Genomic DNA, 18,776 nt, shown 5'->3' with positions numbered 1-18,776 from the left:
CTGACTGGGAAAAAATAACAGCTTCACATATCATTGAATGTATAAAGTAAGTTTATCAGCTTTTGTGAAGGTATACAGAAGCAGTTCATTAGTCTATCAACTACTATGATACCTCTTCATTGTAAACATCACAGAGCAGAAATGAGGCCGCTGTTAAACTCTAGCTCCTCAGTTCTCTATTGATCTAACCACCGGCAGCTATCAGTGGCATAATGCCCCTAACAATAAGGAACATTAGTGTGGCGTTGCGTAAATGGATACAACAACAATGCGATCCATCTGCTTGGAGTTCTTGCTGAATTTCTATGGAGAATCTCAGTCATCCAGGACACAGTTATCCCAAAGATGGTTTTTTACGAGACAACTGGACATTCTTGTTTTTCTTTGAAGACATTTCGCTTCTAATCCAAGAAGCTTCTTCAGCTCAGGTATTATAAGCCTCCAGGAGACCTCAATGACTCTCTAAAAGAATGCAAATGACCAGCTGTCTGCAAGGAGTATAAATCCTTCCATTTCCCACCATCCAGTCAGAGCTGAAGAAGCATCTTGGATGAGAAGCGAAACGTCTTCAAAGAAAAACAAGAAAGTCCAGTTGTCTCGTGAAAAAAAATCTTTGGGGTTCTTGCAGAATTGTAACTCCCAGCCATCACAACCCTCATCTCATCATTTTGATGAAATTGTCCATTTCCCACTGCCTATGTTTGCTCAGGATGATGGTGCTAGGGACACTGACAGAAGTTTATTCAGCTGGCAGAGCAGAATCAGGAGCATGATTCCTCCAAACCAATATATACTACACACACAAAAGAAATATGTGTGTGTGTGTGTGTATATGTATATGTATGTATATGTATATGTGTATGTGTGTATACACCTCCAGGTGAAGTTTATTGTACATTTAAGCAGCACGTTGGAGTCTTCTGCAACAAAAACTCTGACATTCATTGACCCAGCAGCTACATTGTTAAAAGCCACTGCCAATCTAAGAAAAATATTAATGTTTTTTTGTGGTCAGCCTCATTTTTTTGCTTTCCTACCTATGACTAGGATGATTTTGGGTCGAGGCCTGGTCGGATCAAACACATCATATTCCTCAATAAGTTCAGCTGTTTCTGAGAGATCCGTGTCACTCTCGATGGAGAATTGGTGAATTGGAGGAAGTCGATCATACCTCCGGTAAGGAAAGTTGGGGTTATCAGGCATCACTGTAAAATACGAAATGGTAATGTCAGAAATGAGAATCCATTTGAGGGTGGTATAAGAGATTATGCTAGAAACCAGGAGACCTAAGCTCTAGGCCTGCCTTAGGCATGAAGCCAGATGGGTAACTTTGGGCCAGTCAATTTTAGGAAGAAGACAATGGCAAACCACTTCTGAAATCTCGCCAAGCAAATAGAATGGACTTTGCCTCGCTGTTGACAGGAATCAAGACTGACTCAAGAGCATAAAAAGCAAAAACAAAACAAAACATCAGAAACATGTATTTTTGTGCCCACCAGTAATGAATAGCAGAAATATTTGATGTTTTATAACATGCATAACTGTACTGAGATCCTGTTTAAGCAATCTCTTTACAAATCCTTTAATACACTCAACAAATCTATTCAAGAAAAACATTTATACCCTCAAGTCAAGTTAGACTCTCAACAATTATGTAGGTACTTCTATGTAGTTTTCTTGTAAACCATGCAGAGGTTAAAAGCATTTTTCAAAAAATCACTGTTGATGACACTAGTACCTAATTTAATGTCACAGAGAGTGGTTCACCCAAATTAAGCTAAATTGTGGGGTTTAGAATGAGATTTAGTATGTTATACAGCTGGCTGGCTAGAAACTCCTGGGAATTGAAATCCACAAGTTTTAAATGAGCCAAAGCTGGACACCCCCGGGTTTAGTATATTGTAGAAATCTGTGCAGCTGTGTTAATGCAATAAACTCTATTTAAATAAGTCATAAATAAGTTATGGGCTTGCATGTTGAGCAAATACAGCCAACAAAACGTTCTATAACATTCGTGTAATGAAAAAAACAGGCTGCCTCTTTAAGAATAGCTCATACTCTACAGTGTTTATTCACAGAACTAGTTCCAATCAATGATAGCCAGCAGAAGATCAAACATCAGACTGCTGTGCTGTACTCTGATTAATACCAGATACTCTAAAACATACTTCAATAAGATGTCCCCAGCAAGCTTTAATCATGATTCAGCTAGATATAACGTCCTCTCCTGAAGAAGATTGGAGAGGACAGCTATTTCATTCTTATGAGGTCACAGGAAATTGGCATGTGACAAGTATCAAAGAGTTCCTTTCAAGAAAGGTTTCATCTGCTGCTCCATCTTCAGATTCAGGTTCAGTTTTCTGACTTTTTTCCCACTCCATAAACTCCCTAGTAATCTGACAGAGATGATCTTGATGTGAGTTTTGGACTAAGAAAAGAGGACCCTCAGCTAGAGGATCACTTGTCCCTAACAACTGGAGAATCCTATCATGAAGGGATTACTTCAGACAAGTCAAACTGGGACTGTTGGGACTGTTTTGCCCTGGCCGGCAATGGGGTGGGCGTGGCTTCCGGATGACGCATCTGGCCCGTGGGCCCTGGATTACTTGCAAAGGGAGATTTCCTCATTGGAAGGTATGTTTTATAAATTGTCTGTTATGTGATTAGAGCATCATAGGGTTCAATGTGTTTCAGATAAACATCTAAGTCAGGGGTCAGCAACCTTAAATACTCTCTGTCTCTCTCTCTCACACACACACACACACAGAAAGAGAGAGAAAGAGAGAGAGAAAGAGACAGAGAGAGAGAGAGAAGAGAAGAGAAGAGAAGAGAAGAGAAGAGAAGAGAAGCGCAAGTGCCTCTCTCTGTCTCTGTCTCTCTCTCTCTGCAAACTGGGAGCCGCAGGAGAAGGCTGAAAGAGCCGCATGCGGCTCCAGGAGCCGCAGATTGCCGACCCGTGGTCTAAGTGAATGGTTTCTTGTATATTCCTGGTTCACAAATAGATGACCCAGGATGATTTCCATGCTATGTTAAGACAGCAATTTGGTTTCCTTTACTTAGAAAGATGACCTCTAAAATTTTAACTATATAGTTTAGAACATATGTCCATGTTTAGATAAATCTTGTCATTTAGCCATTTGCCTGAAGGAAACACAAAAAATGTTTCTAATAATCTGTTGTTTAGAGTTTTGAATGACTTGCAGTGCTTTCACATCGATAGGTAGAGATGAAAGTCCATACCAACCGATAAACGTCTTTGCAAGTTCAATTTTAATTTGATTTTAGTGCATCTTTTTAGAGTCATTGTTAAAATATTACATGGTTCATTTAATCTAATTATTGACTATAATTCCTACAAAACCTGAAAAATAGCTTAATTGCTTTTTAAAAAATACTTGACAGGTACATTCATAAAAATTTTAAAAAAAATTCTCACAATACATTAAGCTACGAACATGTTTTGGGCATGGTTTTAAACCCTGGCCAATCTAGAGATTGTTTTCTAGGTGAATTAACTAATCAATATTAATTGTATCCTTAGCATGATTACATTGGCATTTCTTCTCTGCATGCAAGTTTTGCATTTTTGATTGGCTGAAATATATTCTTTAAAATGCTATTGTGGCAAAGTTAGAAATCAATATGGCATTATGCTATTATTCAATTGCTGATGTTCAATATGTAAGATTACAAAACTATTTAAACATTAAAAAAGAATAAAATATATTTATTTTCATCATAAATACAATCAAAGAAAAGGAAATGATATTAATCACTATCCCAATGTCTGAGGCCACTTCAAAATAAAAATTAACAGTAAATATTCTTGGATAGAGAGGAATATCATAGTTTTGTAGCCAAAGTATAACCAAACAGGAGTCTCACATGTTTTCCAGAGAATAGCATTCCGTGCAGAGGGCTGTTCATTTAGCAAACACTTGAAATTACAATGGCACTGAAAAAAGTAACAACCAGTTCTCACACTTACAACCATTGCAGCTTCTCCTGAGTCACATGATCAAAATTCAGACTCTTGGCAACCAGCGTGAATTTATGATGGTCATATTGTCTTGCAGTGAAGTGATCAACATTTGCAACCTTCCCAGCTGGCTTCCGACAAGCAGAGTCAATGGGGGAGGTTGGGTTTGCTTAATGAACATGCGATTCACTTAACAACCACAGTAATTTGCTTAACTCTGGCAAAAAGGTTGTAAAATGGAGCACGAGTCACTCAACCACCTCTGCTTAGCGATGGAAATTCTGACCCCAATTTTGGTCATTAGTCAAGGACCACCTGAAAAGCAAATGCTATTGCGGTTCCTTTCCCTTCCCCAAACACCATGTAATCATTTATCAGGTCTATCTGTCTCCTTACCACAAGCTGAAATGTAAAATTTAGAATTATCTTACCGTTCCTGAAAAATGCTCTTCTTGACTGGTTGCCGTTAAGTGGAGGCAGTGACCTTTTATCTGGACTGACAAAAGTGTCCCATTTGACTTTTTCTGCTCCCCCCAGCTCCTTTACTCTTTGTAAGCAGCTTTCCAAATACTCCACGGGATCATCGGGTTTGCAACACATTAATCCATTCAGCAAACTCTGGAACATAAGAGAATGACCGACCAAGGCAATTCAATGAAGTCAAAAATAAATTTATAGTCAAAGGCCAAAGAATTAGCAGCAAAAAGCTAGAATTTTTCTACATCTCTGGGGTGTCGTTTAATGGCATCAGTATTTTGTAGGTTAAACAGGTAGCCCTATTTATAGACTAAAATTATAAAATTCCTGTCTTTTTCATACCTAAACATGTGCCATTATGGCATTTCTTTTTGAAGTAAGCAATATTATGCAAACCACAGAGAGGAAGCAAAAAAAAAGGTCTTGAGACCAGAAAGGAAAGGAAATTAGCTAAATCTAATTTACTCCAACTCTATTTACAATATCTCTCCATATTTTCGCATTCTCAGGAGCTTTCTTGCTACCGTGCCACTCATGTCCCACTTCGTACATTACTTTCATTTTTACTCTTCTTTCCAATTTTGCATTATGCTGCTGACTAAGAGACATGATAAATACAAGCTTTAAAATTAAAGTGTGGTTTATTAAACCTATAAATTCTTACTCATAAATATAATAGTCTGTGCCTGTAATATATAGTCTGTGCCTGTTTTCATAATAATGTAAAATCATCCACTTTTCTATAAAATAGCTAACTGTCTCATACTATGGAAGATGCACTTAAAGGAGGGGGAATCAATATTTCCATTTCAACAACTTGTGAACTGACATATAAAGAAGCTAAAACAGATACATCTCTCCCCTTTCAATTTAATTGCATGTCCTTCTATTTTCAAAGCAAGTCCGTGAGAGTGGTTTTAATTCCACACTGCATATACATTATACAGTAAGTAGCCTACATCTCAAGATTCATATGCTACATATTGTAAATTGCATTGCCAAATTCCCTAATGGGAAAATGGTGTGTAGACTTTGGGAAATAGTTAAAAGTGAATATAGTTGCTATTTTTGGTGATAAATGTTAGCCTTACCAAACATACCTTCCAAGTTCTATCTTGTTCTAGAATATATTTTAGGTCAGGGTAAGAAAATCAGATACTGTACTCTCCAAATCAGGGGTGTCAAACTGCCGGCCTCCAGGCCGGATGCCTCACGTGGAAGCCGCGCCCACCCCATTGCCGGCAATGGCAAAACTGTCCTGATACGTTACACAATGTCACATGATGTCGCGAGTTTGACATGTTTGCTCCAAATGGTTTACTTTCCAGTTATCACCAGCAGTGATGCTGGTTGCAGTAGAACTGATGGCTTGATTCCAGAGGATTTTTAAATAAATAATATCACTGAACAGGTTTTTACATATGAGTTTCTTAACCTCTCTTAAGTCAGATGAAGGAGGGGGTCCCAAATCCCCGGTCTACAGACCAGTAGCAGACCACGTCCCGTTGGAAACTGGGCCGCGCAAGTGGCAGGGCAAGAACATGAAGCTACATTTGCACACATGAAACTATCCCCTCTCACCACCATCACAGCCCACCACCGCTGCTGCTGGTTCACAGAGCCAAAAAGGTTGGGGATCACTGAGATAAAAGTACAGATAGTCCTCGTTTAGCAGTTACAACCCTGATGAAAAACTTTGCAACCAATCCTCGCAGTTACAACCTTTGCAGATCTATAAAGTGAAGGAAAGTAAAATAAAATCACAAGCACAGTCGCAGTTATACTTAGCTACCACTTCACTTAACAACCAAGCTGCTGGTCCCAATTGTGGCCAGTAAATAAGGACTAGCTCTACTCTGTAGATAACACTATCAGACTGAAGCATTTGGATACAACACCAGCAGGAAATCCCAAACTGTAATCTATAGAATAGATTAACTGAATTGATTGATTGAAAAACATCCAAGTATGTATTCTTTCCATACTGCTGTCAAGAAAACAACATGGACCTCAGGAAGTGAATCCTATTTAAGCAATATTTTATTTATATGGAAGAAAGCCAGTGATAATTGTTTCCAATCACCAAGGATTGGAATGTAGCCCTACTTTCATTATAAATACATATGCTTAGAATTTCCACCCCAAGAATATATAAAAGAATTATGTTTGAAGAATCATTGTGTTGAAAATGACAATTGGGACAATTTTATTAGCAGCTGTTTGATATAGCCAAAGGAGCTTGTAATGTAACACAGCATTGCATGGTCCAGAATTAATTTGCTTTCAGACATTCTACTTTTTATATTCGGATACGAATCCTAAAAGTTTAAAATGCTGTATTTCGATAATATGGCAACATTTGTAAAACAGCTACTATACATAACTGCTATTTCACTCTTGAGGCTGCAACAGTTTGCCTCTAACACAGCTATAAAAAAAAATTGGAAGCACGTGGATCACATATTCTCACAGCACTCTTCAGAAATGTTTAAAATAGCCTTTTAATTTTAAAGTTTGCAATTTTTTTCAAAATTATACCAAGAACAACACTGCTACATCACTGCTGCATGAATTAATTACTGCATGTCCTACTGATGATCTATAACAGTGGTGGCGAACCTATGGCACAGGTGCCAGAGGCGGCACTCAGAGCCCTCTCTGTGAGCACCCGCACCATGCCCCAGAGGTGGCAACTGTCCCTCTTCAACCACCCGCCTGCTAAGTTGCCGAGGTCCCATGTGGCTGGATGCATCCCAGCACAGCTGGTTTCCCTCCCCCGCAACCCATCCTTCCTGGCCTTGCATGCTCTCCTTTTCCCAGGCACGACCCACTGCATCGCCTCCACAGCTGTTGGCCGACCATCCAGCTCAGAGAAGGCTTCTTTGAACTGCTGGCGACGGGCTGCAGAGCCCTAGAGTGTGCCGGTCAAGGGGCTGGCAGACTTTGGCTACTGACGGACACCGTTGACCCCCATGAGCTCGCTGGCTTCTGGGTGCAAGGGCCAATGGTGTCAGGCAGCAGCCGCCCCAGCCCTTGCCTTGCCCCATGGCAATGGCACCCCTGCCCTGCCTCACCTCACCCTGCAGGACAAGCTTCCTGCCTACCACCCCACCTGCCAGAGACCCCCTGGATCTTCTCCATCCCTGCCCACCCCTCCCCATGAGCAACATTCAAGTGACCACGCCCACCTTCACCACACCCACCCAATCTGCCATGAGCACCACAGCCATGCCCACCCAGTAGGCTATGCCCACCTGGCACCCAGCGATAAATAAGTGGGTTTTGGGTTGCAGTTTGGGCACTCGGTCTCTAAAAGGTTCGCCATCACTGATCTATAATAGTGGTTATGACTTGGGAAGAGACAGATTGGATCTCTGCCATAAGCATTTTTTTTCCTCTTCTATGCCTAGAGAAGACAGGGAACTTTAATTCAGGAATGCATAAAGCTCTGACAGATTGAAGATCATCCAGAATGATCTTCAGCCTTTTTCCTCTGTCTCAGCCTTTTTCCTCTATCTCAACCAGGTTTTGAAGTCTTTTTAATCCATTCATTTGAATGGGAATTTATTTATGTATTTATCAAATTTACATAACCACCCATTTTGCATTTGAGGCATTTCAGATGCCCCATAGACACCAAATAGAAGATGTTCACCTACCCAGATCACCAGTAAACTTAGGACAAACGTGAAAGGAAGTCCACACAACAATTACACAACTGTGCAGGAAAAAACTGCCACCTGCCTATTCCCTGCCACTATCTTTGTGCACAACCTGCTTTTAATTCATTTGTAAACAATGTTAGCAATGAGAAAAGAACCTTAATGTATCCCATTGCTGTTCTACTCCTAGTAGACTTCCCAAAGTCAAAATGTCTTGTTTGAGAGGTTGCCACAAAGACCAGAGGATCAACTTATTTTCCAAAACACCAGAGGGCAGGACAAGAAACAATGAATGGAAACTAATCAAGGAGAGAAGCAACCTGGAATTAAGGAGAAACTTCCTAATAGTGAGGGCAATTAATCAGAAGTTGTGGTTGCTTCATCAGTGGAGGTTTTTAAGAAGAGTCTGAACAGTCACTTGTCTGAAATGGTATAGAGCAGTGGTGGCGAACCTATGGCACGCGTGCCAATGGCGGCACTCAGAGCCCTCTCTGTTGGCACGTGCGCCACTCCCGGCAGCAGCAGGTTCATCAGGCCGCCACCACCACCCAGAGCAGGAGCCCCGCCCAGCACAAAGGAGGCAAAGTGGCTGACTAGCAAGCTCGAGTAGAGGTGGTAGAGCAGAGGTCACCAACCATTGTCGATTGGTGGACTGGAAGAAAAGGGATGGGGAAGCATTTTTCATGCCTGCGTGCATGGGGCCACGAGCATGCACGCGCTGCAAATAGGGCGGGGCTAGTACCTGCATGATACTCACTAGCCCTGCCCCGTTCTTGCGTGGTGCAGTGCCTCGTATCAGCGCCTTGCAGCACGGTGGCCCATTTTTGCGCCTTTGATTTTTTGCGTGCCAGAGGCGGCGCTGAGAGGCACCTCCCTGCCCACCAAGGGCATCATAATGCTGATGCACCCTGGCACTTTGCAATAAATAAGTGGGTTTTGGGTTGCAGTTTGGGCACTAAGCACATTGGTTTGTGCTTAAATTGTAAGCCGCCCTGAGTCTTTGGAGAAGGGCGGGATATAAATGGGATTAAAATTAAAAATTAAAAATTAAAACTCAAGTCTCTAAAAGGTTCGCCATCACTGGTATAGGGGCTCCTGCTAGATGCCGGGGGTTGGACTAGAAGACCTCCAAGGACACTTCCAGCTCTATTCTGATGGATTGATTGATTAACATCTAAGTGGTATCACAGGATTATCTTAATCTCAGGTAAATTTAAATCTCTAAAATAAAAAACCTATTTATCATTTTATTTATTATTTATTTATTTATTAAACTTATATACCACCCTTCTCCCGTAGGACTCAGGGCGGTTCACAAGGTTTTTTAAAAAAACAATACCACAATTACAAAAATTAAAAACAATTAAAATGATTACATTAACCTTGAATATATAAAAATCCCAATTAGAATCCAATTAAAACCCCAATTAATACTCTCAGTCCAGGCCAGAAAGCTCAAAGAGCCAGGTCTTCAGGTCCCGGCGGAATGAGCGAAGGTCAGGGGCAGTCCTAAGCTCTACAGGCAGCTGGTTCCAAAGGGCCAGCGCACCCACAGAGAACGCCCTCCACCTGGGTATTGTCCGCTGGCAATCTTTTACCAGCGGTACCCTGAGAAGACCCTCCCTGTGGGAGCGCACAGGACAAAGGGAGCTTGATGCCGGCAGCAGGTGCTCCCTCAGATATCCTGGACCCAAGCCATTTAGGGCTTTATAGGTCATCACCAGCACCTTGAATTTTGACCTTCACCTGTATTTTTTTCTTCTTGTTTTCATTTTTCTGTCACCTGTTCTGGAAACCTAATTTTTCTCTTAATGTTATTCCCATTTCTCTGGACCTGAATTTATTTTCAGATGGAACTTTATCTTCTTATAATAGTCAAATGTAAGCTGTCATACCTTTGTAGTCATATCTAAAATGGAATTTCCTTGCCCTTTGAATCTTCTAAAACCATAGCAAATTACCAATCAAAACCTACATAGTAATGTCTATCTAGAGAGCCTGACAAGTCTCAATAAGTCTTTATATGTGAGGATTTTGCAGTATGTTTACCAGTTACGTAACAGTCTTCCTAAACTATGTCTTCCTAAACTATGAAATGAAATGGTTTTATTGCTCTTAAGAGATACCTTCTGATAATCTGATCTCTGATACAGTGGCAAACAGGGGGGAAAAACTAAATATAGCAATTATAAACAAGTCCCCCAATTCCATTAAGCAGTGGGTGTGTTGTAAAGAACAGAGACCCAGAGGACTGAAAAATCAAAACATATTCATATGCATATCCCAAGCAAAATTCTCTGCTGAAATAAAGCCTGTCAAATTATTATGTCAGGACTCTATGACAATTCTAATAACTATTCGAAGCAACCTCCCGCATGTTCTTAGTTGCACTGCAGATACCAACATCTTTGAAATCCTTGTTTTTATTTGTTGGGGAAAGTGATTCAGCAAAAACCTACTGAAACTCTCAGGTGTTGGGCTAGAGATTGTTGTTGTTATTATTATTATTATTATTATTATTATTATTATTATTATTATTATTATTATTATTCAATAATTCAGTAATAATAATTCAACTGTGGGAAAACCCAGTGGAACATAATAAAACTGCCTCCTGGATCAAAGATATCCAAAAACAAGCAACACAAAACAAAATGGAGAATATTGTAATAACCACCGATATGGTTGCAAAACAAGTAAAGAAGGTCAAGAACTGGAATGCACCTGGCCTGGATGAGCTGCATGGATACTGGTTGAAACACTTCACTAGCCTCCATCACCGCATGGCCACTCAGTTTGATGAAATGCTTCAAAATGCCACAAGTGAAGAATGGTTAACAGCTGGTCGAACATACTTGATAATGAAAGACCCTGAAAAGAGCACAGAACCAAGCAACTACCGCCCAATTACTTGTCTTCCAACAACGTTCAAACTTTTTACAAGAATACTGGCAAGTTCAGTATTCAAATCATCTGATGGAAAACAATTTGTATCTGGCAGAACAAAAAGGAAATTATAAAAAATCAAGAGGAACAAAAGATCAGCTGCTCATTGACAAAATGGTACTTAAAAATGCAAAATGACGAAAAACAAATTTAAATATGGATTGATTACAAGAAAGCATTTGACTCATTACCCCACAGTTGGATTAATGCGTGTTTGAAAAACTTTGGAATCAGCAAAAACCTCTGTACATTTTTGAAAGCAAATATGCAAAAATGGAAAACAGTTCTAACAGCAAATGGGGAGAACATTGGTGAAATCAACATCAGATGAGGAATCTTCCAAGAGGACTCACTTTCACCACTACTGTTCAACATCGCATTAATTCCATTGACAATAATATTATGAAACACAAAACTGGGATATCACATCTCAAGCCAGCATGGCAAGATAAACCATCTACTATACATGGATGACTTAAAACTGTATGCGAAAAGCCACACTGAACTTGAATCAATACTCAACACAGTTCAACTTTTTAGCAGCAACATCAGAATGGACTTTGGACTTGGAAAATGTGCTATATTATCCATGCAGCAAGGAAAAATGGGAAAAATAGAAGGAATAGAACTGGGAAATGGAAGTATTATGAAAGCACTAGCAAAGGATGACGGTTACAAATACCTAGGCATATTGGAAGCAGATAACATCTTGAATGGAAAAGTCAAAGAGTCAACTCAAAAGGAATACATCAGGAGAGTCCACAAAATACTAAAATCAAAGCTGAATGCTGGAAATATAATTAAAGCCATTAATACATGGGCAGTCCCAGTGATATGCTACCCAGCTGGAATTATCAACTGGACTTTGGCTGAATTGGAACACCTAGACCGGAAAACGCGTAAACTTTTGAATATGCACCACATTCTACATCCACGAAGTGACATCGACAGGTTGTACCTGCCAAGAAAAATAGGGGGCAGAGGGCTACTGCAAATCCACCAAACCGTAGAAGAAGAAAAACAAAGTTTGAAAGACTATGTAAATCAAAGAACAGAAAAATTGCTGCAGGCTGTGAAAACAGAGAGCATTATAAAAATAACAGAAACAAAAGCAGAATATAAGGAAAAACGGCTGGATGAAAGATTAAATAGATGGAAAACCAAAGTTTTGCATGGACAGCATTTGAAAAATATTGAAGGAAAATGTGATAACAACTTGACACAGGCATGGCTTAAGATGGGAACCATCAAGAAAGAAATGGAAGGCTTAATACTGGCTGCTCAAGAACAAGCACTACAAACTAATGCCATGAAAGCAAAGATACAAAAATCTACTGACAATCCAAATTGCCGACTTTGCAATGATAAAGTTGAAACTGTTTCACATTTAATATGTGAGTGCAGCAAAATCGCACAAACTGATTACAAAGCTAGACATGACTTAGTTGCTAAACTAATCCATTGGGCATTGTGTAAAAAATATGACTTGCCTATGTCTGAAAAGTCGTGGGACCATAGGGTGGAAAAAGTTGTCGAGAATGAGAGGGTGAAGATCTTGTGGGACTTTCGAATACTGACAGATCGCCATTTGGAACACAACACGCCAGATATCGCAGTCAGAGAGAACCGAAGTGTACAGTTGATTGATATCACTGTATCAGGAGATGCCAGAGTCGAAGAAAAAGAACTGGGAAAAATTACAAAATACCGCAACCTGGCCATCGAAACTGCGCAATTATGGATGAAATGTGTAACAGTGATATTCATTGTCATTGGGGCACTGGGAACTATGTCCAAAAACTTTGCAACATATATCAAGAAAGTGCAGTTTTCTGCAATAACTCCAGCAAAGTTACAAAAAACTGAGCTACTCGGAACATCTTACATTTTAAGGAGGTACCTGGTTGATAACTAGGATGTTGGCAGCAACCCTTGTAAGCCGCCCTGAGTCTTCGGAGAAGGGCGGGATATAAATGGAATTAAAATAAAAATAAAAAATAAACCCGTGTCAACCATCAGCACCAGTCAATTTGAATGTTCAATTGACTGAGGTTCATGTTATAACAATAATAATAGTAACAATAACAAAACAACAACAACAACAACAACAACAACAACAATAATAATAATAATAATAATAATAATAATAATAATAATAACAACAAAAGTTGGAATGGACCCTGGAGGTCATCTAGTCCAACCCCCTGCTCAGGCAGGAAACCCTATACCATTTCAGACAAATAGCTGTCCAGTCTCTTCTTAAAAACTTCCAGTGTTGTAGAATTCCCAGCTTCTGGAGGGGGTTTGTTCCACTGATTAATTGTTCTAACTGTCAGAAACTTTCTTCTTAATTAGTTCCAATCAAGCCTGCCAGTTTGTCCATGTGGATGATGCACTACAGAATATCTACAAAGCAACAGTTTGGAAGCTTTCTTAGAGGTTTGAAAAAAGTCTTGAAAATGTCCAGTGAAACAACAGAGAGGCAGGTAAGAATTGTGCTGAGCAACATCATGCACAATTGTACATAACAATAACATATAGTTTCTTGGCCCTTGCACGGTCAAGTCAGATGTGTCAATATATAAAAGATTCTTCATTTGTAAAAATGAATAAATGAAGCAAAATTCACTTTTTAAATGGAAACAGAAATTATCCTTCCCACAGAAGATTTAAATCAGTTTATTCCTCTACTGCATGGTTGTCCAACCTTTTAACTTGCCTGGGCTGCACTGAGTGAAGAGGAATTTGTTGTGGGCCATATATAAATATACAATATGGTTAATATATATAAATATTATTTTTTATTATCGTGGGGACACATTTCTAGCTGTTCAGAGCTGAATGCAGCCATGGGCTGCGGGTTGGACATACCTGGTCTACATGTATTTCCCTCATTAAACACTCCAGAATTATTACCCAACTTCTTCACAGTTGTACCTCTAGAATGGGAATAAGGGGATAATAGGGTTTAGAAAATGTGATTAACAAGATTGGAAAGTCTTCTGAATACCAAATAGGCTACATAACGACATATAAGATAACAAGTTTGAAATGGTTGATAATGGTTGAAATTAAAGATGTTATTTTTTATCCCTCCTGAGATCCATGTGGTTCCCATACTGATGGCATTTTGGATGGCCTTGAAGATCTAATAGTCCTCCGAAGCCTTGGGGTAATGAAGTTGTTTCTTGGGTATGGTTGTTTTATATCTGTTTTTGCACTGAGTGGCCAGATATTCCATCTTCTCTATTTTGTATTTTGTTTTTGTCTTGGTTTGCTAAATTATAAACCATCTAGAGATAACATCTAAATCAAGTAAAATAAATAAATAAATATTTATAAATAAATATTTGCACATATAAGTTACACTCCCTCAGAAAAAGTGTTTGGGCCTCTAGGAAGGCAGTTAAAAAGAAGCTTTTTGATCCTATCTGAAAATATTAGGGTGCTTTTAAAATTTTGTGTGATAATTCTGTGGATCTTAATTATGTGTATCATTTTGTTTATTCCATATTTTTCAAATTGTATGTTGTAAACTAACTTTTCTGTCCATTGGACGGAGTGTGGAGTATTAATGAATGAATTAACAAATAATATTATTTAGCTGGGAATATGTTCTAATCAATCCAAGTAGACTTACTTTAAATATATTTTGTCCTTCGTAAATGTGTATTATATATATATATATATATATATATATATATATAATACACATTTACGAAGGACAAAATATATTTAAAGTAAGCAAAATGAAAAACCAATGAGTAGACTGGGTCTTCATATTTCCTCTCCAGAAAAGGAGTGCACTCAAGATCACTCACTCAGGTGTTCCATATAGTTGCTTCTTGCAGAGGAAACTGCAGAATAGTAGTCTCCAATGGATTTAGAGGTCTAGGACACCAGATAATAACTATCTGGCTTATCCCATGGTTGGCATCTTTAAAAACATTGAATTCGCATAATTCCTTTTTAAATCACTTTCAGAAATTGTTTAACTGCTTTTTAAGCTATTAGAAACCTTTGCATTGCCAAGTCTGAAAAATTGGGTGACTTTCCTTTCATCCTTAAGTGAAAAAAAGTTTAAATACAAGTTTAAGGATCTTTTTAAAAATTCTGGAATAAAAAACAAGAGGTTAATTACACTTTTGATTTTAGAAAGTCCAGGTAAATTTGAAATAAGATTCTGGAATTATAAGAATCCTTCCTGTGGTAAAATACAATTCCTTTGATTTTTTTTGTAAAAAAAACATGATAGGATAAGACTTTAAAGGTTAAATTCTTGAGGGAAGCACAAGGAATGATTACAATTAAAGGAAAAGAACTAAGTGTTCTTAGGATTGATTGATTTAGGAATACAAAATGGGGCAAAATGTTTTAACATTCAACCTACCGAAGAGTATTATTGAACAATGGACTCAGAAATCAATTTTAAGAAGGGGTCAGCCTGCGTAGATAGACTGCATTTATAAGTAAGAGGAACAAAATACTAAAGGTGGGATAAAAATGAATAAATAAACTTTACCAGACAAGACTGAAAGTGGATTTTAAAATGGCAAGCTACAAGAGTAATATGGAAAAAGATGCTACACTGCACATACAAAATAAACCAACTGATGGCTTAATAGTTAAAAGGGATATGCAAATAAACCAAGACAGGACTCTGAATAATCTTACTGGATTTATAAAAGCAGAAGAAATAAGCTTTTAGGCCACTATTTGAAAGGATCAAATATCAGGATAGTTACATGTAAAAGGAAAGAATATAAAGTTGGTTTTGCTGATCAGGATTGAAATGACTAGATTTTAAAGTATTTATTTATAAATAAGACATGCAATATGAGAAGAAGACATCTTGTGTTGCATTTTAAGATGATGGTTACTAACACTGTTTATACCTGTGATAAAAGAGAAAGATATTTCATTATATGTTGCTTTTATTTTTCTTTAATGTTATTTTTCTCTCTTTTCTATTTCCCTTTTCTTCTCTGCACATTCTATTTTTTTCTTTTCATTTTTTAGTTTGCATTAAGTTTGGATCACTAGAAATGTTTAATAACATTACTATTTGAAAAAGAACTCGGGGAATCTAGTCTAGAATTTGCTGTTTATGGTCTGATGATGAAATAATACAAATCGAATGATTTGAGATGCCCTATTTAAAGTTAGCCATACTATTTAGTAAAACATGAATTTATTTTTCTTCTGAGAACACTCATTTAGAATAAAAATCTTAAAAGTCTCCCATATTGTCACATGACATATAAAATCTTTAGCATTTTTATTGCTAAAAACAAACAGTGATCGTGGAAATAATCTTTCGGAAGCATTTTTTACGTTCAGCTAATCGTGTTTCGGACAAAATCTTTGGGATCACATAATACTGCACTGTAAAAGGAAACGATGCATAGAGGACAGCTGTGACCAGAAGTCATGTTCCTATGAAGTCACAAGGGATGCCACCTGAATGAAATGCCACCTGGTATGAATGAAATAGCCCATGGAAGCATCTCAGGCTTCTTTCCTTTTGCTCATGGGTGCCAAATGGGCAAAGTTTTCCAACCCGATTAATCCCAAAATATGAAGGAAAAATGGCACCGCTCTGCCTGCTAATTAGCAATTCTACACACATTTCTAGATTACAAGGTTAGGGGGAAAAAAACGCTAGAAACAAAAGTCAGTGGTGAAGCCAAGGCAACCAGAAGTAAGGTTGATGCTTCACAGAAGGCCAGCACAGTTAAGTGAGAAGGGCCAGAAAGGAAAAAAAAATGGGCTGTTGAGAAGATTTTTTTTTATTTTATTTTTTAATTTATTTTTATTACATTTATATCCCGCCCTTCTCCAAAGACTCAGGGCGGCTTACAAGCTTAGCAGTAGCCTTCATTCTATGTATATGCCTGCTTGTTAGGGCTTTCACACACACCCCAAGCGGCATTATTACAAAGTCAGCTTATTGCCCCCAACAATCTGGGTCCTCAGCAACCATCTGGAAGTCAAAGACATCTACTGAGGCCCCTCAAGACCTTGGCACACATGTTCCAGCTGTTCCAAGCCTCTTCTCAGTCCCTCCTCAGAATCTGCCAGCTCTAAATCCTTTAGGGGCAAAAAAGCCCTAATAACCTCTTATTTCAGATCATCTGCCTTCAGCTCGGAGAGTCCGCAGCAGCGGGTTAAAGGACGCCTGAAACTCTGCACGGAAAAAGCCGGTCACCTCCTCTTCAACCGACTCACTTCCACCGCCTGAGCAACCGCCACTTCTTCCCTGCAATCCTATCTTCTCTTCCCCCCCCCCCTTTCCTCCCGTCTCGCCGGCTTTCCCTTCTTCTCCGTCTTTGACATCCCTGGATTCCTGCAACCTTTTCCCCCTCAGGTGCCCTGGGATTTCTGCAACCTCTTCTTTTCCTCCGCATCCCTGACTTTGAGGAAACTTGCTCCATTCGCCGGCAAAGCGGACGGGCAACCGTCACCTGCGGCCGTTTACCTCGAAAAGCTGCGGGATCTCCCTCCTGGTCAGATAGTCCTTGGCGTCGCAGCCGCTCATGCCGCCTGGCGGAGAAAGGGCGATGGCGCGCGATTGGGGGCTAGTGCTGTGGGCTGGGCGCTTTTTTTTAGCCCGGCTTTCTCGGCTCTGGTCCTTCTTTTCTTCGCCCCGCCGCTCTGGTCCTCGTCCTTGCAAACTCTTCGCTCCTGGCAAGGCAAGGCAAGGCGATCGGAGAGAGAAGCGGCAACAACGGCAGCGCCACCGCTTCCTCGCCCGAGCTGCCTTTACCCGCCCAGCCCAACCCGCGCGCCGCCAGTCAAGCTGGGGCTGCTGGGGGTGGAAGTGGGTGGCTGCTGGAAAGGCGCCGGGGAGGGAGGAGACTGGCTCCAAATCGCACGATCGCGCTTTTCTGTACACGCACGCAGGCAAGCACAGACACACACACACACACACACACACACACACACACACACACACACACACACACACAGATCCACACACGCACGCCTGACGGGCAGAGCTGGCACGTGGCGCTCCTTAGAAAGAAAAGACAGCAATCGAGGGGGAGCCGGTGACCCGAGTCTTTCCACGGGGTGTGCCCTTAGAGCAGGGGTGTCAAACTCAATTTCATTGAGGGCCGCATCAGCATTGCGGTTGCCCTCAGAGGGCTGGGTGGGTGTGGCCAGGGTGGGTGTGGCCTACTGGGTGGGCGTGGCTAGAGTAGTATGGCTTACTGGGTGGGTGTGGCCAGCTCTACATTGTTCACATCAAGGGCGCCTGTGGGGGCCTGGGCAGGAGTGGGACAGATCTGAGGGTCTCTGGCAGAAGGAGGGTCTCTGGGTCAGGGCCAAGGCAGTGGGGGCTGTTCCCTCACTGTTTTCAGGATGGCTTCGCGGGTCACATGAAACAACTTCACGGGCCGTATCCGGCCCCCGGGCCTTGTGTTTGACATGTCTGCCTTAGAGCGTGGATGGGATCTCGTACCCAAAAGCCTTTCCCGAGGCAGTTTCTTTACTCGTTTCCCCCCCACACACACACACACCACGATCGCCGGCCCTTTACAAAGTTTACGCAGCGGGAAGCGAAGATTCTGCAACCTCACGCCCAGCCTCTACGCCCGCGGCTGATTTCAGCCTCTTCCCTCGCACAGAATACAGTAACGCGGGGTGCGAGGACATCTGGTTTGAAGGCAAGGGTGGGGAGAAGATTCCTGAAACGGCGTTCCTGCATTTGG

At 40.3% G+C, this 18,776-nt stretch overlaps 1 protein-coding gene across 1 annotated transcript in view; it reads right to left on the bottom strand.

Moving 5' to 3' along the window:
- AK5 (adenylate kinase 5) overlaps nucleotides 1-17,602 on the bottom strand; it is a gene marked incomplete at both ends in the record, with an annotated part of 140,203 nt that extends 122,601 nt beyond the window's left edge. Inside the window, 3 exon segments of the mRNA XM_083359919.1 lie at nucleotides 1,038-1,205; nucleotides 4,411-4,597; nucleotides 17,543-17,602. Coding sequence (XP_083216045.1) covers nucleotides 1,038-1,205; nucleotides 4,411-4,597; nucleotides 17,543-17,602 — 415 coding nt within the window.
- Nucleotides 17,603-18,776: the final 1,174 nt, after the last annotated feature.

Source organism: Vipera ursinii (genome assembly GCF_947247035.1).
Source record: "Vipera ursinii genome assembly, chromosome: 3".
NCBI classification, from domain to species: domain Eukaryota; kingdom Metazoa; phylum Chordata; class Lepidosauria; order Squamata; family Viperidae; genus Vipera; species Vipera ursinii.
The sequence above is the reverse complement of the archived record's forward strand: the minus strand, read 5'-3'. Positions and strand labels throughout refer to the sequence as shown.